General features: G+C 44.2%; 1 protein-coding gene across 1 annotated transcript in view; it reads left to right on the plus strand.

Annotated features, from left to right (window-relative positions):
• Window positions 1-21,389, plus strand: part of NSUN2 (NOP2/Sun RNA methyltransferase 2) — a 46,887-nt gene extending 25,498 nt beyond the window's left edge. The window contains exons 13-19 of the mRNA XM_037893362.2: window positions 2,919-3,094; window positions 7,958-8,050; window positions 8,549-8,684; window positions 15,973-16,053; window positions 17,373-17,511; window positions 18,758-18,797; window positions 20,820-21,389. Coding sequence (XP_037749290.1) covers window positions 2,919-3,094; window positions 7,958-8,050; window positions 8,549-8,684; window positions 15,973-16,053; window positions 17,373-17,511; window positions 18,758-18,797; window positions 20,820-21,204 — 1,050 coding nt within the window. The 3' untranslated portion in view covers window positions 21,205-21,389. The remainder of the gene's footprint in view (window positions 1-2,918; window positions 3,095-7,957; window positions 8,051-8,548; window positions 8,685-15,972; window positions 16,054-17,372; window positions 17,512-18,757; window positions 18,798-20,819) is intronic.
• The last annotated feature ends 1,841 nt before the right edge of the window (window positions 21,390-23,230 follow it).

The raw sequence follows: 23,230 nt of genomic DNA on the forward strand, positions 1-23,230 counted from the left end.
GTTTGTCTGAATTTCTTTTGTCTACTATTGTTAGAAGTAATACCTAAGAATGCAATAACTGAAAGAAATTAAAATTATTTTTCTCTGTTTTGTCAGTTTATTTTGTGTAGTCAGTCAGCTAGCTTGTCAATTCTCTTTTGTTTGTGTGGGCCTTTCACACAGCAAGAAGGTAAAGGAAAACATTTAGAGGTGGTCAAACTACAGCCTGTGGGCCACATCTGGCCCGCGGGACCCTGCTACCCGGCCCCTGAGCTCCTGGCCTGGGAGGCTTGCCCCCAGCCCCTCCCCCGCTGTTCCTCCTCCGCCGCAGCCTCAGCTCACTGCGCTGCCGGCGCAATGATCTGGGTGGCGGGGCTGCGAGCTCCTGGGGCAGCGCAGCTGCAGAGCCTGGCCTGATGTGGTGCTCTGAGCTGCACGGTGGCATGGCTGGCTCTAGCTGCGCGGCTGGGCTGTAACACTGCCAGCCACCGGTGCTCCAGGCAGCGCGGTAAGGGGGCAGGGAGCCGGGGGGTGGGGGGGGGGTTGGATAGACAGCAGGGGAGTTCGGAGGGGTGGTTGGGGCTGGGAGTGTGGATAGGGGTGGGGCAGTCAGAGGGCGGGGAACAGGGGTGTTGAATGGGGGCAGGGGTCCCGGGGGGGCAGTCAGGAATGAGAGGAGGGGTTGGGTGGGATGGCAGGGGGCAGTCAGGGGCGGGGACTCTGGGGATGGTCAGGGAGTGGTGGATGGGGCAGGAGTCCCGGGGGGGCCATCAGGGAACAGGGTGGGTTGGATGGGGTAGGAGTCCCGGGGGGGCCATCGGGGGCAAGAAGCGGGGGGGGTGGATTGGGGTTGGAGGCTGTGCCACGCTTGGCTGTTTGGGGGGAGACAGCCTCCCTTAACCGGCCCTCCGTACAATTTTGGAAACCCGATGTGACCCTCAGGCCAAAAAGTTTGCCTGACCCTGATTTAGAAGAAGGTTTTCAAAAGCACTTAAGGCAGGGATTCTCAAACTGGGGGTCGGGACCCCTCAGGGGGTTGCGAGCTGTCAGCCTCCACTCCAAACCCTGCTTTGCCTCCAGCATTTATAATGGTGTTAAATATATTTAAGTGTTTTTAATTTATAAGGGGGGTCACACTCAGAGGCTTGCTGTGTGAAAGGGGTCACCAGTACAGAAGTTTGAGAACCACTGACCTAAGGTATTTAGGGTCCCATAGTCTGTAAATCCCTTTTACAAGTAGGAGAATGGGATTGTGAAACCACAGTAAAAAAGAAAGGCAGATAGTGTACTGAAAGAGAACTTTTTTTTAAACAAGGTTTCAAGTTGGTGTCCCTTTAACTTAAAACATTGCGTCTCTTTAGAGGAGAATATTCCTCATGGGAATCACTTGGACCAATGAGGTGAAGTGACTTGCCCAGCAGGCCAGTGGCAGAGCTAGAAATAGTTTCAGTCCAGTGGTTTCTCCACTATGCCGCTATGTGATTCCTCAGTGTTCAGTCCCCCTTTCTGTACATGTTGTTTCAATGGAATGGAGATAATGGTCGTACTTTGAAATGTTTGCAATGTGTAGTTGCTGACAGGGCTGGTGAGAGAAATTTCATCTATGGTCAAAACCTAGACAGTTTTATTATATTGTTATTTTATAATTTTCAGTGTGTGAGAGAAGACAGGTGTGTCTTCCTCTCTCATTCTGCCTTCCATCTCACCATTCCCCTCAACACATACCCCCTCCCCCATCAAAATGTCCAGCACCCCTTCCGATCCCATCCCATTAAGCTATTAGTTGGCACTGTAGAAACCATTAACATGTAAAAAGTTGCTCCTTGCTGTCTCATACCCTATGCTGCTGCATGCACATATCACAGGCTGAGCAGCAGCAGTTTCAAGGGCTACACACGACCTTGGTTATATAGTCTGAGCTGCATGCTGAGCTGGCCCCTCACTCCTACTACCAGTCTCCAGCTGTGACTTCTCTGCCTGTTTCAGCCAGACTTTTCCAGCCATCATGCTCCACCTGCACCCAGCCTGCCCCTCCTCCAAACTGTACCACTTCCCCACAGCTTGACCAGCCTTCACACCCCACACAGGGAGTATCTTAACTATTCATTTTCTGGATTTCATGTCTTTAAATTTGTTACCTTCATTCCCACTCCCCAGATCCCCCAACACCATGAGAAAGTAGAGGGGCTCAGCCCCCTGCTGAGGGGTAGGGCTTCCATATATCCTAGCATGCACACCAGTGGGGAGAATTGAGGACTGACATCCCTACCTCCCAGTTTCTGCTATTCCTGATATTTTCCAACCACTCCTGTGTTCTCCCTTTCCACTTTCCTTAATTTCTACCCCTTCCACTTTACCAGAGGTCCCCTCCCCCCATTCCTCTTCCCATCCTTTAATGGAGACCCAAACCCTTCTTCCCCTATTACCACCTACTCTTGCACCCTTAGTTGCCTCTCCTCTCCCAATAAGCATTCTTGAGGGGAGGGGAAAATTTCCAGAAAAAGTTTCAGTGCGTTATGTATTCAGATTACATTTCTCAAAACAGACACACACCCAAATAACTTGACAAATGTCCCAGAATTTGAGCCACTATTAGTATCTCTCACCTCCAAGATGCATGCCAGATACCAAGGCAATCTGAACAACTGTGTAGATTTTAGAGGACTTAGAAAAGTTGAGGTCTAAATGGAAAGCTGGTCTTAACCTTAACTATAGCAGAGTTCTTGCTCAGCTATAATGGGGTTTATAGAGACCAAATACACTACATGTAACTTTGAATGGATGGTAACTTGACCTTTGGGGAGCTACTTTATCCATGATATATACAATTAACTTTTATGTAAATGTTAGTGAGAGCTGAGCATATGTTCATTTTAGGGATAATGTAGGCATTTTGTTATAACAGTTGTATCTAACTTTTTCTTCATAATCTGGAACAGCTTCAGCGCAAGTTATCACAGAGAACAGGAGATGTTTCAGTGAGTGCAGCTGCTACAGAAGATGGCTCTGTAGAAATTGTTGAAGAACCACCAGCTGCTGAGGATGAAGAGACTAAGGAAACTCAACACTTGCTGAATGTAGAGAGTGAACAAAGCAAGAAAGATGGAGTATGTGGGTAAGAGACTACATTTAAGCATCTGTCCTGTCCTTGTTTCCTGAGTGTCTAACAGAAGAGTTCCATGGTCTGTGGAGAACTTCAGTTCTGTTCAGTTCTTAAATTGTATGTCTAATTTTAAAAAGTGGACCTAATAGAATACACATTGCACTTTCTATAACATGATCATTTGCTTTAATTTTGCCCTTTTCCTTGCCCCGTCCTTAGATTGGTGCTAAAGTCATTTAAAGAGCTTACAAACACATTGCTGTACAAGACTCAGTGGAGGATGCAGTTCCAGTCTTGATTATCTTACTGTGTGAATACTCAAAGAACTAGTCTAAACAACTGGGCAGCCCAGAGGGAAGGGTGCTGGCTTAGAATGCCTTTTTAATAGTGGAATGATGGTGGCTTTTTGCAGCTATGGCTTGGTATTTGTGAGCTTTTTAAGAAATGAGTTTAAAAGAGGAACTTTAATGAAGAGAGTAGGTCTGTGGTACACTGGGATAGGAATGGAGTTCTTCGAGTAATTGCTCATGTCTATTCCACAATAGGTGTGCGTGCTCACCACGTGCGCTCGTGCCGGAAGCTTTTCCCCTAGCAGTACCCATAGAGGGGAGTGCCCCAGTGACCCCTGGAGTGGTGCCTCCATGCATGGTATAAGGGGAGCTGCGCGCTCCCCCCACCCTCAGTTCCTTCTTGCTGCCAGTAAAGGTGCGTCGGACCTACTCTGCTCCAGCTTTGCTGTAGCTCATCCGCAGAACTGCTTGTTCGTTCAGTGTTAGTACCTGTAGTTAGTTAGCGGTTTAGTTAGTTAGAGCGCCCGGGCCGAGGCATGCCCCACGCTCTGGGTTTTAAGTTGTGCGACGCTTGTAGGCGATCTGTGCCAAGGAGTGACCCACCCTCGGACTGTCTCTGCTGTTTGGGAGAAACCCATATCAGCGATCTTTGCAAAATTTGCAAGTTGTTTAAGCCCTGGACCAAGAGAGAAAGGGACATTAGGCTCCGGGCTATTCTGATGGGGTCGGCACTGACCCCAACTCCGGCGTGCTGCTCCACCCCGAGTTGGCACCGGGCACCACGGTGTTGGTGCACTGCGACCTTCTGGCGCCATCGACCAGTCGGCACCGCTCCGCATCCATGGGGCACGCCAAGAAGACTAGAAAGACGCCTTCTTCGCAGGGGCACCAGAGTAGACCAAGGACAGAGGCTAGACCCATGTCGGGCAGTCCTTGATCCCCACCGGCCTCTAGGCCTCCGACTCAAGTCGAGCAGAGTAGCCCAGCCCATTCAGAGCAGGCCTCCCTGGATGTCCAGATGCCCTCCACGCCAGAGACCCTGCAGGCGGCCCGGGACGTTATGTCCATGCCAGTACCAGGAGCACCACCTATGTCGGCTCCGTACTCCAGAGGCAAGCCACCGCTGGGATCTCCGCAGTCGGTCCCAGCTTGGTACCGATCTCTGTCGAGGGTACTTTCCCTACGCCATTCGCCACCCAGCAACCGTTCAGGGCAAAGTCCACATGCAGTGGCACCGAGGGGGGCTCGTTCGGTGGCCAGAACCTCCCTCCCTCTCCATCAGCCTCCCTCTCCAGACCTCCAAGGAAGGAGTCAATGGGATGTACGTCCTCGGCACCGTGCCCGGAGACTGATCGGGTGGTGGACCCTCTGGTGCCGGCAGACACCCGGAGTACCGCACCAGCCTGCTCGCCCTCCCTGGATGAGGTGATTATGGCCCCGCCTGCCTCCGTCCTGCAGGAGGATTTTAGGGCTCACCAAGAACTTTTAAGAAGGGTGGCAACAAGCCTCCACCGCCAGGCAGAGGAGATGAAGGAGCCCTCGGACTCCCTGTTCAATGTGCTGTCCTCTTCGGCACCGGGCAGGGTAGCCTTGCCTCTCCATGAAGGGGTGGCAAAAATTTCAAATGCCCTGTGGCAAACACCGGCCTCGTTGTCCCCCATCTCCAAGAGGGCGTAATGCAAGTACTTTGTACCCACCAAGGGACACGAGTACTTATACACCCACCCGGCGCCCAACTCCATGGTGGTTGTGTCGGTCAACCACAGGGCCAGCCAATCCCTACCCCAAAAAATAAAGATTCACAGAGGCTGGACTCTTTTGGAAGAAAAATTTATTCATCCTCGAGTTTTCGGTTACGAGTGGCAAACCACCAGGCTCTCCTGGGCCGGTATGAGTTCAATCTGTGGGGCTCTCTGCCCAAGTTCGAGGACTCGCTCCAGGAGTGCGATAGGAAGGAGTTCAAAGCGCTGGTGGAGGAGGGTACAGTGGCTGCCAGGGCGACCCTGCAGGCAGCTTTGGATGAGGTGGACACGGCCGCACAATCCATGGCCCCCGCAGTGTCCATGAGAAGGGCATCGTGGCTCCTGCTCTCTGGGCTGTCCTGCAAGGCGCAGACCTCCATGCAGGATCTCCCATTTGACGGCAAAGCTCTGTTTGCAGAACAAACGGATACAAGGCTGCAGGGCATGAAAGACTCCCGCACGACCCTCCAGACTCTGGGACTCTACGTTCCGCCTCCGGCTAAATCTGAATTCAAGCCGCAGCAGACTCCCACTCAAGCCACTCACCCGAAATACGAGGCTGCCTATAAGAAGTTGCGGGACTACAAGAGGCACCCTCAGAGGCAGTCTCAGCCTGCCCCCCAACCTGGGCCCTCCAAGGGCAAGCAGGCGGGGAAAAGGCGGTTTTGACAGGACGCTTGGGGGCACCCTGCTGGTTCTCATCAGGGATCCACCCTCTATAAAGCTTCCCTTCTCCAATCGGTTGTGTGCTTTCCTCCCGGAGTGGTCGCAGCTGACCTTGGACCGATGGGTCCTCAACACCATCTCCCCAGGCTGCACCTTCCAATTTACTTCCTCCCCGCCCAACCATCCCCCGCTCCCATCCCTCCTGGGAGACCCCTCGCACGCAGCTCTGCTCGAGCAGGAGGTGGGGCGGTTCCTGGGCCTAGGAGCAGTAGAAGTAGTGCCCAGGGAGTTCAAAGGCAAGGTGTTCTACTCCTGCTATTTCCTTATCCCGAAGGCTAGAGGGGGACTCAGGCCCATCCTGGACCTGCGAGGTCTGAACCAATACATGGTGAAGCTCAAGTTCCGCATGGTGTCCCTGGCCTCCATTATCCCCTTCCTGGATCCCGGGGACTGGTACGCTGCCCTCGACCTGTAGGACACGTACTTCCACGTTCATATATTCGAGGGGCACAGACACTTCCTCCATTTTGTGGAGGGGAAGAATCACTACCAATTTACGGTACTCCTGTTTGGCCTGTCCACTGCCTCCAGGGTGTTTACAAAATGTATGTTGGTAGTAGCGGCCTACCTCAGATGACGGGGTTCCAGATCTTTCCCTATTTGGACGATTGACTGATCAAGTGCAGCTCCGGGTCACAGATGAGGGATCATGTGATGCTTCTGTCCACGTGCACTTCTTTGGGCATGTTGGTAAACAACACTAAGTCCACATTAGTCCCAGTTCAATGCATAGAGTTTATTCAGGCACTCCTGGACACCTTTTCGGCCAGAGCCTCCCTCCCACCGGACAGGTTTGAGACCCTGAAGGGGCTAATCGACAGTCACAAGGTTCCCGGTGACAACAGCCAGAACGTGCCTCCAGCTCTTGGGGCACGTGTCGGCGTGCACGTACGTGATCCGTCACGCCAGACTCAGGATGAGGCCCCTCCAGCTCTGGTTGGCCTCGGAGTTCTCCCAGGCCAGGGACAGGATGGACAAAGTCCTCACTGTACCTCACTCGGTGATCGACTCCCTACGGTGGTGCTCCGCCCCAAGCAACATGCTCCAAGGGGTCTCGTGCAGGGACAGGGCCCCATCGTTGGAACTGGTGTCCGATGCGTTGGACCTGGGTTGGGGGGTCCACGTGGGGAACGTTCAGACCCAAGGTCTGTGGTCGGCTCAGGATCTGACGCTTCACATAAATGTCAAGGAGCTCAGGGTGGTACGGCTGGCATGCGTGGCCTTCCACTCACACGTGGAGGGCAGGGTGGTCAGGGTCTTCGTGGACAACACGGCCTCGATGTTCTATATCAGCAGGCAAGATGGGGCCTGATGTTCTGCCCTCTGCTGCGAAGCCCTCATGTTGTGGGATTTCTGTATAACCTTTTTCAGGCATAGAAGGCACCATGGAAGAAAGCATAAAAGAGTGAGGAGGAGAAAAGGGTTTCAGTAGCGAAGAGATGAGACTGATTATAGATGGGTGCTCTCATTTTTTACCTAACTCTGTATTGTCTATATTAAGGTATCTGTGTTTTATGGAATCATAGATTTTGTTTATACCTTCAAAAACATTTTATGGGTATTTTAAACCCTTCATTTCAGTGTGCCAGCTGTGCAAGCAAAGGTTTACATCACATCTAACACACTTCAATGCTTGATTTTCACTCACACTACATCAGCCTCCTATCTGCACTAACTGCTTCTTACATCAATCTCCTATCATAGCAGTATGGAAACAGTTGCCTCTTCTGGCTCCTCCAGAGTCCATTATTTCTCCCTTCCCTACTTAGGAGGGCAGTACTACTTTCAAGAGTTGAGCTGTTGCCGTTCCTGACCCTCTTCTCTTTACCTTATCTCCCACCTGCCTTCCCATTTGTGTCTGAGAAAACTCAGCGTGCTTCACAATTGCTCCCTCAATAAGCCTCTGCTCATCTTCCAGCTGCCATATATTTCCTTTCTGCCATCTCCATCTATGAGTTTTCAGTGGTTAAAATTGTAGAATAGTATGGAATGCTAACTAAAGTATGGGAAAATGTCAATGCCTGGTTTTGTACGTTTGTTACTATTTGCAGAACAAGCATTGACTAATGAGTAAATCTGCAGTGTTTAACTAAGTATTTACATGAATTTGCTTCTAGACCACCACCATCTAAGAAAATGAAGCTGTTTGGATTTAAAGAAGATCCGTTTGTGTTCCTCTCTGAAGATGATCCATTGTTTCCAGCCATCCAGTAAGGAGAAATTCTGTCCTTTTATTCTGTAATAAAGGTTTCAAAGTAATTCAAGATCAGTTTCACAGGAGACTAGATCTAGTTGTAGTTCTTGGGGGGAGGGGCGGAAATCTGGATTATTGCTCATACATACAGCAAGTTTCCTTAATTTTAAGATGAGGTGAACATACTCAAAACTATAACTCTTCCTTTTAAATGGAAATAGCCAAGTAGGAATGAAAATTGAGTTAAACTTAGAAATATATTCGGAATGCAGGCAAGGCATTCAGCATGGAAATTTTCAACTGAACTTTATTTTTAAAATGTATTTTTTCTCTGTGAGTTTTCTAAAATGCTTTGATTCTATGAAGTACCTGGATTAACCTCATGTATTCTGAAGCCAAGCCATCTATTAAGTGGCTGATTTGAGAGGGTGTTGTGGGGAATAGGTAAGTCAATAAATTGTCATGTACTCAATCTTGAACGTGGGCAAACAAAACATAAATATTATGACCACAGGAAGTTTTATGCATTGGATCCTTCATTCCCCAAGATGAATTTACTAACTCGAACTCAAGAAGGAAAGAAGAGGCAGCTATACATGGTTTCTAAGGAGCTAAGGAATGTATTGCTGAACAACAGTGAGAGAATGAAGGTATGACTCTTATTTTTAGATTTTTAGCATGGGGCCCACAGGCATTCAGTGTGTGGATACTTGTTTGTGTGTCCCTCCAGAACCTAATGTCTGTCTACAGAAGCTATCTGCTGCTGGGACCTTCACTTAGTCTGAATAGGTGTGTTTTGTTTCCTCTTACCTTATTGTCAAGGAAGTGACTGTCTGAATTTTTGGTACCCTGTCTCCTCCAAGACTGGAAGGAATACTACTTTTACAAGATGGGGGAAGGGAATTCTTTAAAATGGAGATGGTGCCACCCTACATAATGAAAATAAAATAAGTGGAGAGGACCGTACAATAGAATTTGTATAGATACATTTTATTCTTATGACCTGGGATTTGTAACAGTGGAGTAGAGCTGGTTGGGAACTTCTCAAACAAAACTTTTTTTGTTGGAAAAATATTGATTCTTTGAAGCCAAAACTACTACTGTGAGTGCTTGTCTATATGTGTTCCACGTCAGGTACACATGTGCTCTATGTGCCGAAGATTGGAACACTTTGATCAGCAGTGTTTGTTGTTCACACCTGCTCCCTGCAAAGCCTAAACCCCTTCTCCCTTGAGGTTTAGGGTTGCCAACCCTCCCAGTTTCACCGGGAGTCTCCGGGATCGGGCTCTATCTCCCGGAGGCTACTGAAGCCAAATGGGGAAATTTTAGGCCTCTGAAAGTCCGGCTGGGCTAAGACAGGCTCCCTGCATGCCCTGGTCCTGCACCATTCCCGGAAGCGGCCAGCATGTCCTTGGGGGGGCGGCAGAGGATCTCTGCGCGTTGCCCCCACCCCGAGCACCAACTCCACAGCTCCCATTGGCCAGGAACTGCAGCCAGTGGGAGCTCCGGGGGTGGTGCCTGTAGGCATGGTCAGCGCGCAGAGTCCCCAGCCTTCCCCTCCTCCTCCTCCCTCCCTCCCCCCCCCCCCACTGCTACCACAGGGACATGCTGGTCTCTTCAAGGAGCGGCGTGGGTCCAGGGCAGGCAGGGAGCCTGTCTTAGCTCCGCTGCTCCACCTGGCCGAAGCCCACACCCCTCACTCCCTCCGCACCCCAACCCCCAGCCCTGAGCCCCCTCCTGGAGCCCGCATCCCAGCACATAGCCCCCTCCAGCACCCAAACTCCCTCCCAGAGCTTTCATGCCCTCCTGCGCCCCAACCCCCTGCCTCAGGCTCAGCCTGGAGCCACCTCCCACACTCTGAACCCCTTGGCCCCAGTCCAGAGCCTGCACCCCAACCCCCTGCCCATTGAAAGTGAGTGAGGGTTGGGGAGAGGGAGGAGGGATGAAGTGAGTAGGGTGGGGCCTTGGGGAAGGGGCGGGGCAAAGGTGTTTGGGTTTTGTGATTAGACAGTTGGCAACCCTACTTGAGGGGATAAAAGAGAGCAGAGCAACCAACCAACCCTCATTTCCTTTCACTGTCCTTGACTGTTAGTCAGAACCAGTTGATAGTGTCCCATCTTGTCCACTCATATTAGTTTACCTGTAAATAGTTAGTTATTGGTAGTTAGGGTATATTGTAATTGATTTGATAGGTTTTTAGTTTCTTTGGGGTTTTTTGTTTTGTTTTTCCCAGTAGGGAAATTTCCTCATGTCTGCTCAAAACTCCCCAGGTTTTAAATTGTGTTTGTCATGTGAGGCTGCTGTGCCCCTTAATGACAGTGCTCTAATTGTCTTTACTGCCTGGCTAATGGACTTGTTAGGATTGTAAGTCCCTTATGAAAAGGTCTGCTAAATTCAAAGAAAACAAGCTAAAACTTCCTCTGATAGAAAAATCAATGTAGCCTAGTTCAGTCCCTGAAGGGAGATAGGATCTTCCCAGTCTGGAACAATTGTCAGCTACAAGTGTTCCTGCCATGGCCTGAGCCTCAGAGGGTCACTATTACCTAAGCCTCTTCTGATTGTGAGGATGCCTCACCTTCATCAAGGTTGCCATGGTATGAGCCATATAAAGTGGGGATGCAGACTAGCATTAAACGCAAACTAAGGTAAGTTAAGCCAGTTCCCTCTGCCTGATATCCAACCCCCAGTCACACTTTTTTCATCTATGTGGTCAAAACTCTTGAGCTTCTTGGCCTCTGTAGTCCTATCAACACATCACCGGCTACTCTTCAACATCTGCTTCCAGAGACAGGTCGTCTTCGCCTCAGAATCTGTCTGTGTTTCAGTAACAGCAGTTGTGTCAGCAGTTTGGGGTCTCTGCTTTTTAGCTCCCTTGGCTTTTTAGTAAGGATTTTACTTAGCATAATGCTATTGATATTATCCTCACATACACATCCCCTTCATTACCAGATAAAGCTGATTCATCACCTTCAGCTTTACCAGGATTAGAAATCAAACTTTGGTAAATGGCAGTGATACTTGGAATGCCAATTCAGACTGTCTAAGATAAGGGATATAAATTATTGGACATTTTATGTATGTCCTAATCTGAGGGGTTTGCTTTGCCCATAAACAAGATTGTTTTAGAACTGTCACAGTTACAATGGTAGACACCAGCATCACTACCTGCAACTTGTAGAAAGGTGAAAAAATGGCATTGGGTTCCTTCAGCTGAGTTTGAATATTTCCCATTTTTGGTGCTGGAAATAATTCAAAAAAGTTAGTCTATCCAGTAGCCACAACCTCCTTCCTTGTCCCTCTCCTGGGAGGGGTCCCTGAAGAGTCTACTTTAGCAAGGGGTTCAGTTGCTTCTGACTCTAGGGCCTGTCAAGGAAGTCCCCTGTTCAGCATTGGGCGAAAGGCTTCTATGCCCAATATCTTCCGATTCCCAAGAAATCGGGAGGCACGTGTTTGAGATTAGACTTGAGAAATCTAAAATCCTTTATGCATCAATTCAAGTTTCAGATGGTAGCCCTCTCTTCCTTTCTGCCCATCCTGGAACCTCCTGGTTGGTTTGCAGCTCTTGATTCACCTAACACATTGGACATACCTGTGTTTTGTAGTGGGCAGTATGCATTACTAATGCAGGGGGCTGCCTTTTGGCTTGCTGATGGCCACAGGGACTTCATGAAGTGCCTGGCTGTAGTTGTAGTGCATTTAAGTTGAAGGAATATCTTGGTTTACCTGTATATCAATGAATGGTTAGTTCAGGTTTCTTCTCCTTGATAGCATTTAGTACATGAGAATAAACAAGGGCCTGTCTCTCCTGACTATCTAAAAGAATAGAATTTATTAGGGCACTCATAGATTGCACAGTTGCAAAGGTGTTTCTATCTCAGACCAGGTTCAACAACATGTTGGAACTGATCTATCGGCTACAGAACAACCCTCAGACAGAACATGCCTTTTTGCCTGTTGGGTCATATGGTCTCATGCACTCTGGTAAGTCCATTTGTAAGGCTGAGTCTTCAGGAGTGGCTAAAACCCCTTTATTGGCTCAGAGTATGGATGTGAAGCTTCCCTCAGTTGGTGGAAGGATCAGCAACAAGTTTGCAAGGGCATTCCTTTCTCCCCATCACTTCTTGCAAGTTGATTGTCACAGATGCATTTTTAGAGTTATTTTAGAGATCTCTCAGTTCAGGATCAATGGTCTCATTGCATTACCTGACATCCTATTAACATTCTGGATCTCCGGTCAATACAGCTTGCATGCAGATTCTTTCTCTCTCATGTTCTACATCAGCATACTGAAATTTGATTGACAATACTGCAACAGTGTTTCACGTGAATAAGTAGGGCAGAGCCAGGGAAGCAGTCCTTTTATGGAACTTATGTATTACTTGGCATAACTTAACAATATCTGCTGTTCATCTGGCATCTCTTCACAATTTATTGGTAGACTGTCTAAGCAGGAATTTTTTTGATGAACCGCAAAAAGACTGTAAAGGACTCTGTCGTTAAGTCTGTATTTGGTCAATGGGGCATACCTCAAATAGATTTATTCCCACCAACCACAAGAAATGCCTGTCTTTCTGCTCAAAGTGGGAACAGAACCTGAGTTCTTTAGAGGATGTGTTTCTGATTCCATGGACTCAGGGTCTTCTTTATGCTTACCCCTGTTCCCTTATTTCCTTGTGTTGAGGAAAATCAAACAAAATGGAGCCCTGGTTATTCTGGTAGCTCCAGTGTGGCACAGACAGCACTGGTTTGCAGAACTCAGGAAACAGTTGCTTCCTCTTCCTCTGTGTGCTGACTTGGTCAGCCAGAACAATAGGGCCACTTTTCACTGACTTGTGGCATCTTTGAGCTCTCTGCATGAAAAGAATCTGGCTGACAGATTTGGAGAAAACTTGTTCTGTTGATGTTCAAAAGGTATTGATTGAAAGTAGGAGAACTTCTGTGAGTATTTACACAGCAAAATGGAAACGTTTTTCTATTTGGTTGACACAAAGCAGTCTTTCTCCAGTGGAAATGATGACTGTTGATAATCTTGATTACCTTTTTATCTTTGAAAAACTTGAAGTTTTCAGTTAGTTCTCTGCATGTCCATTAGGCTGCTATTTTAGCTTATCCTTCAGTTCAGGATTATCCTGTGTTTTCTTCTCATCTTTCAGTGAAAATATTTTTGAAAGAAGTTGTTAGAATTTTTCAGTTGTGTGGCAGCTTTCTCCTTCATGGGATCTTAAGGCTGTTCTTACAGGGCTCATGGGTCATCCTTTTGAACCACTGAGCTCCAGTACCTTGCTGCATTTGTCCATGAAGACAACTTTACTTATGACCATTACATCAGCACGGTGGGTGAGCAAGTTGCAAGCACTTATGGCAGGGCTGCCATATACAATTTTCCCCAAAGACAAGTTGATTCCCAGACTGCAACCTAAATTTTCCTAAGGTGCAGTTTGATCGATTTTAAATGACAATCTATACGTTTATCACTGTTCTTTCCCAAAACCATACTTTCAGTTGGATATTACAGAATCATTTAGGACATCCCTTAGGCCGTTTGTTTCTATTGCTGATAAGGGTCCTTCTGTTTCGAATACTGTGCGACCAACATGGCTTCAACAACTAAGGGTCAGGCAGTTTCAACCCAAAGAATTTCTAGATGGGTGTTGGGTTATATAGAGTTACAAGATGGCCAGTTTACAGCTCCCTGGGAACGTTAGGGCACATTCAATCAGGAAACAGGCAGCCTCTGCAGCCTCATTTAGAGGTGTTCCTATACTTGATATTTGTAGGGCTTCTACCAGGAGTGATGTACGTACCTTCACAAAACATTCCTCTATTGTGGAAGTATCATGTGCACATTCTCAATTTGGCAGAGCTGTATTAAAATTCCTATTTTAATGTACCCTCCACCTTTTAAGATTATACTGCTTCACAGTTACCAGACATGGAACACACATAGAAAAGCATGCAAAGAAGAAAGGAAGTTACTTGTTCAGTAACTGGAGTGCTTTGAGGTGTGTTGTCTTTGTGTTCCACAAAACATTCTCCTTTCCCAGCTTCTGCTGAGTCTAATACGTTGGAGTGGGTAGTGGTAAAGGAACAGAGGGTCAGTTTGTTTTTCCACCCTGCTTTATATACTCAAAGTTGTGAAGGTCTTGAGGCTGTGCAGGGAGTGGGGACACTGCAGGCTAAAGTGTTATGATCTCCAGTGCATGGAGTGCTTGCTCAGCAGACGTGGAACACACATAGATGACACATCTCGAAGAACTCCAGTTATTGAACAAGTAAATAACTTCCCTTTTTTGTGGAAATGTAGTGGCTACTCTCAGAATAGTTATTAGGGTCTGATTCACATCAGGGACTTGAATCTGAGTCTCCCACATGCCGAGCGAGAACCTGGATCATTGCCTCTTGGCTATTCTGGGGTGTGGCTTTTTTCATTAAAAATATTAAAAGTTTTGTTCACATCAGAGCAGAAATGTTAAAACCTCAAATTTTTTTGTGAAGTGGTGTTCTTATTTTCCGGACGGACCTATAGTGGAAATACATTACAGCCCTCTGGATCATGTGTGAAAGTGTTCAGATTCCATAGCCTCCCAAATAAAGGAATGTATATGGCCTTCATCAGAGAAGTATCTGGGCATCTCACAAACATTAAAGGCTTATCCTTGCAACACACCTGTGAGATAGGGAAATAGTCTCATTTGTACAGATGGGAACCGAAAGATTCGTGGCAAGTTTTTTTTTTTTTTTTTTTAATGGGTTACACTGCTAAGCATGGGTGCTTAAAATAGATTTAGGATCTTAACATTAAATGTGTACGTGTGTGTGCATTTTTTATTATATATAAAATTATATATATTTTCTAATATATATAAATAAAAATACACGCGCGTACACATATACATATATGGAAAAGTCACTTAAAGCCAAGATTAAAAACACATACCTGTGAGTGTGTGTATATGTGTGTGTGTGTATATATATAGAAGGGGTTACCTCAGGTCAATTAGGGACACCTGAATCCAATTAAGGGCTGCCTGAGGCCTTTAAAAACCCCTCCTCTAGGCAGAAGGAGGAGGGGGCGGGAGAAGAGAGAGAAGCTACTGCCAGGCTAATGGCAGCTGGGAAACAAGCTTTTCCAGGCTGAGAGGCTGTGCTCCTTCCCATAGGGGAACAGCCAAACCTGAGTGCCTGCTAGGGGAAGGACTGGCACCTCAGGGCAAGCAACAGGATGACACTGTGCCCCAGTGAGGAGGCAAGGAAAGGTATTCCCTTTTGTTTTGGGGTTTAAGAGACTGTTCCCTTTTTCTTTGATGAAGGATCACCCATTAGGCCAACCATGGGGCCTACCTTGGAAACACCGCTAAAGGAGCACAGAAGTGGGGGAGGCAAACTCTGCCCAGAGTGGGACTTATTTACCCCAGGCCCGCCATTGCCAGAGAGGGAAGTGCTAAGTCTGGCAAAACGAAGGAGGTGCCTTGCCACAGTATATATGTTTTTAATCTTGGCCTTAAGTGACTTTTCCAAGGTCACACAGGAAGTCCTAAACAGAGCTGGGAACTGAACCCATTTCTTAGAAGCATTTCAGTGCCTTAATTGCAAGACCACCTCTTCTCCCCATAGGAATAAGTGATCATTTTTCAACATGGAAGTGGTTAACAAGAGGATACCCCAAGATGTATAACTGTATCTTCAGAGTTGGGAACTTTTATTCATCCTTTTCTTCCAAAGCACTATAACTTGAACAGCACTAATAATGTAAGCTGGTCTAAATTTTGATTCTGACTTTTGAGTTTAGTTTAATCTCCAGCAGAAATGAAGACCTCTGTATGGCAGAGTTACTCTTCCCTGTGACTGCTAGTTAAGCAGTTTCAAGATGAGTTATGTAACTCTTAACCTTGGTTTTCCTTAAAAACTTTATTGATACTTTTTTACTTTAACTGACAGGTTATTAACACTGGGATAAAAGTCTGGTCTCGCAACAGTGATGGTGAACAGTTTGGCTGTGCCTTCAGACTAGCACAAGAGGTAATTGCAAAGCACTTTGCTTTCATATCATGGGATTTCTGTTCATATTTCCCATAGTGCCTGCTGTATCGTCAATATGAATGTTGCACATTATGAAATGCAGCCTCCAAACTTAGCGTTTTAAACTTCGTTAAACAAATGGATTGCGTTCTGATGTTACTGTTCATTCAGAGCTTTTCTTTAATTTGATCTTTTATCAGAAAGCAGTGTGAGCATGGCTGGTATGGTATACAGATGAGAATGCCAAACTCAGGACAGACTGATAAAAATAGGACAAACACACCCCAAACTGGTGGTTATTCAAACATTAGTTTCACCAAACCAGCAACAGAATGAGCTTCTGTAGCACCACACTGGTTAACAAGAAGCTAACAAGCCAGTCCCCTTAGGCAACCAGCCCATATCACTACGCAGACACCTGGGCTTTGGTGGGAGATTACTGAAAACCAGATTCATCGCATATGAAGTTCTTCTTCCTATCCCAAAGGATTGGCCACTTCCCCAATTATATATACTTAGACCTTACCCAGATATCACACTGAAGCTAATCCCTTTAGTCTAAAAGTTTTATTATTTTAAAAAAAAAAAGAGAGAGAGAGTTGTTAAATGGTCAAAGGAATCCTATACATTACAAGTGATTATAGAGATGTAAATCAGGTTCATAGCAGAGATGATAATTCTGGTGGCTTGCAAAAGTTGTTTTCTGGATCACACCCAAAAGCTTCAGGGTCATTCAGTCCTTTGTTCAAAGCTTCCATAGAAAGTTACAGTTCAGAGGAATGAAGCAGGAATGAAGATGATGCAGTGATGTCATAGCTGCAATTTATAGTTCACAACATAGGTACATGGAAATTTATTAGCAGAAATGGAGTCCAGAGTCACATGCCTTTACTACATCTCCTTACATGCTCTGTTGAATCATAGGGCATCAGTGGCTCCAGGCTGTCAGGCATCCTGGAGAAGAACTGCAGGGCGAGTTAAGTCCCTTCAGTGGCCTGTTACCTCATGGATGGGCCATAGTGCAGACATGGTCAGTGCTGATGCAAATTTGTCTGGGGGTGTCACCTAGGAACACAAAGCACAAGTTTGAGATACAAATATATAACAGATATTCATAACTTCAGATACAAAGATGACACATGCAAATAAACAGGATTATCAGATTTAGCAAATCATAACTTTTCTAATGATACTTTAGATGACTTGCATAAGATTTATTGCAGTTATATAATTATAATGTGATAAATAGCTACCCATCTTTTATATAGCATCACAAGCAGAGATTGCATTTTAAAACTAATTGTTTTTTTTACCACCAGGGAATATATACACTGTACCCATTCGTTAATGCAAGGATTATAAACGTGTGCATAGAAGATGTTAAAGTGCTGTTAACTCAAGAGAATCCATTCTTAAGTAAATTTACCAGTGAAACACACAAACGGGTCAAAGACTTGGGTAAGCTTTCTTTTTTTATTATGGCAATATAGAGCACTATTTTGCATCTGTAAAACTTTCAAACTCTTTACAGTGAGTTATCCATTCAAATGAATGGAAAATCCAACATCCAATTACTTTAATATATTAGTCTTCGCCATGACTTCTGGCCATCTATAGTGCAACAGTTAATATAGACGTTCTAATGTTGCTGGAGACAAGAGCCTTTCCAGAGGCTGTGGCTCCATCTGGCCCCAACCATGGAATCTTAGTAGACTAAGGTCTGTAAATCCTGCAGGACCCAGAGAGCCTGGACTCTTGCAAAGAACATGACCTTCATGGAACCAGAAGAGTCACCAGGTCTGGGATTCCCACAAAGCATAAATTCAGCAAGAACTTCTGACTAGCCACATTTCTTAACTCTGCCTATTTTTGTTCCTGAATGTACTTTAGTTGAAGCTGTTCCTAATCCCTGCAGGTGTCTTTATTCATTGTATGTTTTAAGGATGGCATTGGCCATCTCTAGATTAAATATACTAATATTTTATCTAAACAGGTAGGAAAAGACACCCACTCTGAACTTTTTTTCCTCTCCCTATTATGTGAAGAACCCTTACAAACAGGTCACTGACTATACAGGAGAAACAGAAAAATGACTATAGGCATAGTTCTGTCAAATGTACACAGTAAAGCAAAAGAAAATTTCTTTTTGTTTAAACTCTTTCAGCTATAGTAGTCTTAAGTATTACTTGTAAAAATTCAGACAGAAGTTTGATTTTAGTTCTTTCATGCTAGGGTTTTATATAATCTTACGTCCATACTCATCACAATGGTATCTGCATGCCTGATGCTGTCCCTTTAAGATAAAATGTAGAGACAAAAGTATTCTTCCAGAACTCTAACCTAGTCTTTTGGCCAACACTCTGTGACTTCTGATTTATTTTTGGATACTACGTATGGAACCTGTAACAGATTTGTAGAGAGACATTTTTATTATTCTAGAATTCAGGCATGTCTTTGTTCCTATAAGGGTGTTGTTTGGTTTGGGTTTTTTTTGTTTGTTTTTTTTCTTGGGGCGGGGGAGGGCAGGCTTTTCTGTGTGTAGATTTTTCCATCTATAAATATGAAACAGGAATAAAAATCTGAACTGTTTTCTAATCCAGTTTATTGTATTGCTAAACATAGTGATAAGGCTGTTTATAACATTTTGGAATCACAAGTATTTTTTATGTTTCCAAGTAAATTTTATCTAATCTTTCTTTTCTAGCTATGGGGAGCATTGTCCTGAAGTATGAACCAGATCCCAGGTAAATAGATGCTTTACTAATACATATTTTTTTTCACTTATCCCTCCTCAGAAAGTGTGTAAGATAAATACATGTGAATATAGAAACAAGCACGTAACTCATTACAGTGGGTCTTTATCTTGAATTTCAGTGTCAGTTTAAAGCATTTGAACATCTTTTGAAATGAAAATATTTGCTGTGAATTGTCGCTGTATTTGCTGATTAGAAAAATAGGCTTCAGTTAGTTTAGTGGTTATGCCTAGCAACAGCCAAGTGGTATTTCACTCCATCATAGGCCATGCTGGAGCATGAAAATTATTCATAAATGTGGCATTAGCACTTCTTACATTTTTAAAAAAAAAAAAAAAGGCTAATGTTGATTCTCCTTAAATTTGGTCAAGAAATGTTTTTTTAAAATCATCTTTCAGTCATGGATGTTACGGCCCCTATTTTTGTTTGGTCCTGAACTTGTCCTTCAGCATTGCAGGTGCAGCTTGGTGCTTCTAATTTACATGCCAAAGTGATTTGTAAATGTGATTGGGCAGTTAGAATTCTAAATGGGTGCAGTTGTGCAGGCCATTTTTGTAAACTTGCTTTTCTAAAAAGTTATGGCAGATTAGAGGTTAAGCAGCCTTTGCACTTCACCTTCACTATTGTCAGAGCTCTGAATGTAAATGCAAGGCTTGAAATACTTATTAACTCAAAGACTAAGCCAACTAGCCTGGAGTAGATGAAGAAAAATGTGAATGGAAGGCCCACCAGTAAGGTCAAGCAATACCAGGCAGGGGAGACATATCCAACACACAGTCTCTATTCCTCCTTACGGTCCTGGGGTTTTTGGCTTCTCCTTCTCCATTAACAACTGCAATACTTACCTCTGTTGCTGCTAATAGCTTTGCGGAGCACAGCTCTACAGTGAAATTGACGTGGTTCTTTACCAGTTTCACTGCTGCCTGCAGAGTTTGGAATAGAAAAAGTGAAAATGACTATTGTCTTGTCTGTCTTTACTTCGTAAAACGTAGAGCAGTAGCAAAAGCATTGGAGTTGTCAGTTGACTCAGGAAGGTAACAGTTTACATTTAGTTCACATTGAGAAAATTACCTTTGAAACTGTAAGGACCAGACAGTTTTATTTTAAAGGAACGCTTAAATGATGCAGACATGGATGGCTTAGTAGGAAAATATTGTTTGTCAATGGCAAGTTGGATGAGTATATTTTTTTTCAAACTTCTATATATCTGGTTGAATTTTGATCAATGGATTCTCTCAGTCTTTTCCATATATGGAAAGAATCCTGGGATTTAAAAGTTCTTCCCTTCCTCGCTACTGTGTAAGGAAACGGAAAAGTATGTTGAAAAATTGGAAAGGGTGCAGAAAATAGCCACAAAAAATTATTCAAGGGCTGAAGAAAATGCTTTGCAGAATTCAATCTGTTTCGGTTATCAAAAAGAAGATTGAGAGGTCACTTGATTGCAGTGCGTAAGCACCTTCGTGGGGAGAGAATACTGGGTACTCAGGGCTTTTAAACCTAGGGGAGAAGGATGTAACAAGAACCAGTTTTTGGAAGCTGAAGCCAGACAAATGGAAATTAGAAATAAAGCTTTTTTTTTTAACAATGAAGGTGATATTCCTTGGTAGTTTGTTCCAATGGTTAGTGAAAGATTCTCCAACTCCATGCTTTAGGCTCAGTACAGGGTAATTAGGTGAAATGTAATTGCCTGTGAAAAATAGGAGAATAAACTGATCAAATAGTGCCTTTTGGCCTTAAACTCTGTGAATATATGAAATATGAGTTTATATAGTTACTGCTCTACTTGCCTGTATTTTCCTCTCCCAATCTGTAAAATTGACTTGTCCTTATCAGTGTTTAAACAGTGCTGGATTAGGTATTGCATTAAAAGTAAAGTTGCTGTTAGAAATACATAATACTGTTGCCTTGCTCTATTGAAATCATGTGTATAGCTATTAAATTAAAATATTTCTGTAGAAATGAATTCTCAAGATTAATTTACTCAATCTTTACCAAACACTAATTTTTTAATAGCAAACCTGATACTCTTCAGTGCCCTATTGTTTTGTGTGGCTGGCATGGAAAGACCTCACTTCGTGCCTTTGTGCCCAAGAATGAGAGACTTCATTATCTGAGGATGATGGGAGTTGAAGTGTTTAAAGCAAAGAGGAAAGAGGAGGATTTTGAAAGTAAAACAGAGGAAGGAGATCAGGACAACACAAAGCACATGGAGGAAGAGATGGATATAGAACATAATGAATTAGCCACAAAAATGGAGGCAGAAGTGGACGAAGAACCTATTCATGAGCTTATGGAAAGCAGTGTTACAGAACCAGAGAATAAAATGGAAAATGTCCAGCCTTCCGGTGAAAATGCTGAAAATAGAGACATTGCTGACCTTAGTAGTGTGAAATCTTGAGTTTTCACTGTCTGTCATTTTGGCATTACTTTCATGATATGTAATCTAGACTTTTGTCTTCAGTATGTAAATACACTTTTAAAACTGTTTCAGTTTCTTGGGGGAAGTTGAAATGTTGGCACAAGGTATTCTTTTTACAGAAGTTCCTGTGTTATTTTTTAAATAAAAAAAAAATCTTTCCCTAAGAGTCTGTCTTGTTCTTCCCATTTAACTCCATTTCATTGATAATGTGGTATGTCTGTTGCCATCGATGGACTATGCACCAGTAAATTCCAACACCTGGTGTGTAGAGATTGATTTTCAAATATGAATTGTTTATTTAATTTGTAAATCCTGTCTGAGTCTGTCTTGATAGGATCATTTTTGAAAGAAGATCAATAGGTTTTCATGCAAAAAGCATGAGGTTTTCAGAGAAACATGATTACAAGAGAAGTAATTTTCCTCTATAGTAAATTATGCTAAATAGTTTATTGTAAAAGTATAAAACATATTGGGCCAATGTACCACAGTACAGTTACCAGAAAAATTACTCTTGTTACTGAGTATATTCAAAGTTGTAAACAAGAGACAACCCCCCTGAATAGGAAATACAGAACATATATATTTTTACATTGAGTGATCAGTATGTGCAAAAGTCCTAGATGGAAAGGCAGTTTCCCAAGTTTGAGAGCCAGTAAATGTCTATGTAACATTTCCAGCTCTTGTTGGGTGAGCGTACAGTAGCAATGTCCAGGAACACTATTGGTCATAGGTTTTTAGAGTGGTAGCCGTGTTAGTCTGTATCAGCAAAAACAACAAGGAGTCCTTGTGGCACCTTAGAGACTAACAAATTTATTTGGGCATAAGCTTTCGTGGGCTAGAACCCACTTCTGGGAAACTGCAGCCATCTCTTCCTGATGCCCACCATGCTTTTGTAATCCATGCCTCTGTCACTTGAAGACTAGACTGCTGCATTGCACTCTACCTGGGCACTGTACCTTAAGTGTGCCTGGAAACAAGCTGCCACAGAAGGCAACCCAAGGTAAGCAGGGCTTCCTAGCAGGAGCACATGACATCAGTGTTCCATAATCTGTATCAGTTGCCCTACGAGTAATTATGGGTGGAAATTAAAGTGTTGGGTTTGATACACAAAGTACTAAATGGCTCAGAGCCACTTTCTACCAATTCAGTGATACCCCACAGCTATGACTTTCTGATCCGTAATCTCAACAACAATATCAGACAAATGGTCTCTATTTCAGTTTTGTATAATTTCATAAAGAAGAATGTCCTATCTTCTGACGTGTTAAAGAAAAGAAAAAACAAAGTGGGTGAGGTAATGCCTTTTATTGGACCAAATTCTGTTGGTGAGACAGACAAGCTTTTGAGCTACGCAGAGCTGCTCTTCGGGTCTGGGAAGGGTACTCAAGTACGGTTTTTTTGTTCATTTTTTTAATAGTCTCATGTAGTAAACTTTTCAATTAAGAATCTCTGAAAAAAGGTTAAGAAAACTATTCTTCAAACTCATATTTCATTTGTTAAAGATGAGTCCATTTTGGAAATGAAAAGCCTGCTAAATATATTTTAAATGAAAGTTAGGATTCTTTCCTCTATTGTTTGATCAAATCAACTTGAAATTAACTATGCTACTTTTGGGCAGCTTTATAAACTGAAAAATGACTTGGCAGAGCTTTCCCTTGAGAGAGAGGTTTGTATGCCAACAAGTTCCAAATAAATTCCTGACTCTCTCTAATTCTTTCTTTTAGGGTGACTTGGATTTCATGCTGTTTTAATATTGGCATCCAGTCAGTTCGTATTTGCTTGTCTGCATCTGAGAATTAAGCATTTGCTTTAAGTGGAAGACGGGTGAAATATTTGTAGTATTTTTGAACCTTAAGGTCTCATGTACAAGGCCTGCAATGCCCTCTCCCCGTAATATAGTAACTCTTATCCAATCAGTACTGTTGATCAAAGCTGTTAGAACATAGTGTAAAAATTCACCCACTCAAATTCTCATTTGTGTTTATGGATTTTTATTTTAATGATG

The sequence above is a fragment of the Chelonia mydas genome, chromosome 2, assembly GCF_015237465.2.
Source record: "Chelonia mydas isolate rCheMyd1 chromosome 2, rCheMyd1.pri.v2, whole genome shotgun sequence".
NCBI classification, from domain to species: Eukaryota; Metazoa; Chordata; order Testudines; family Cheloniidae; genus Chelonia; species Chelonia mydas.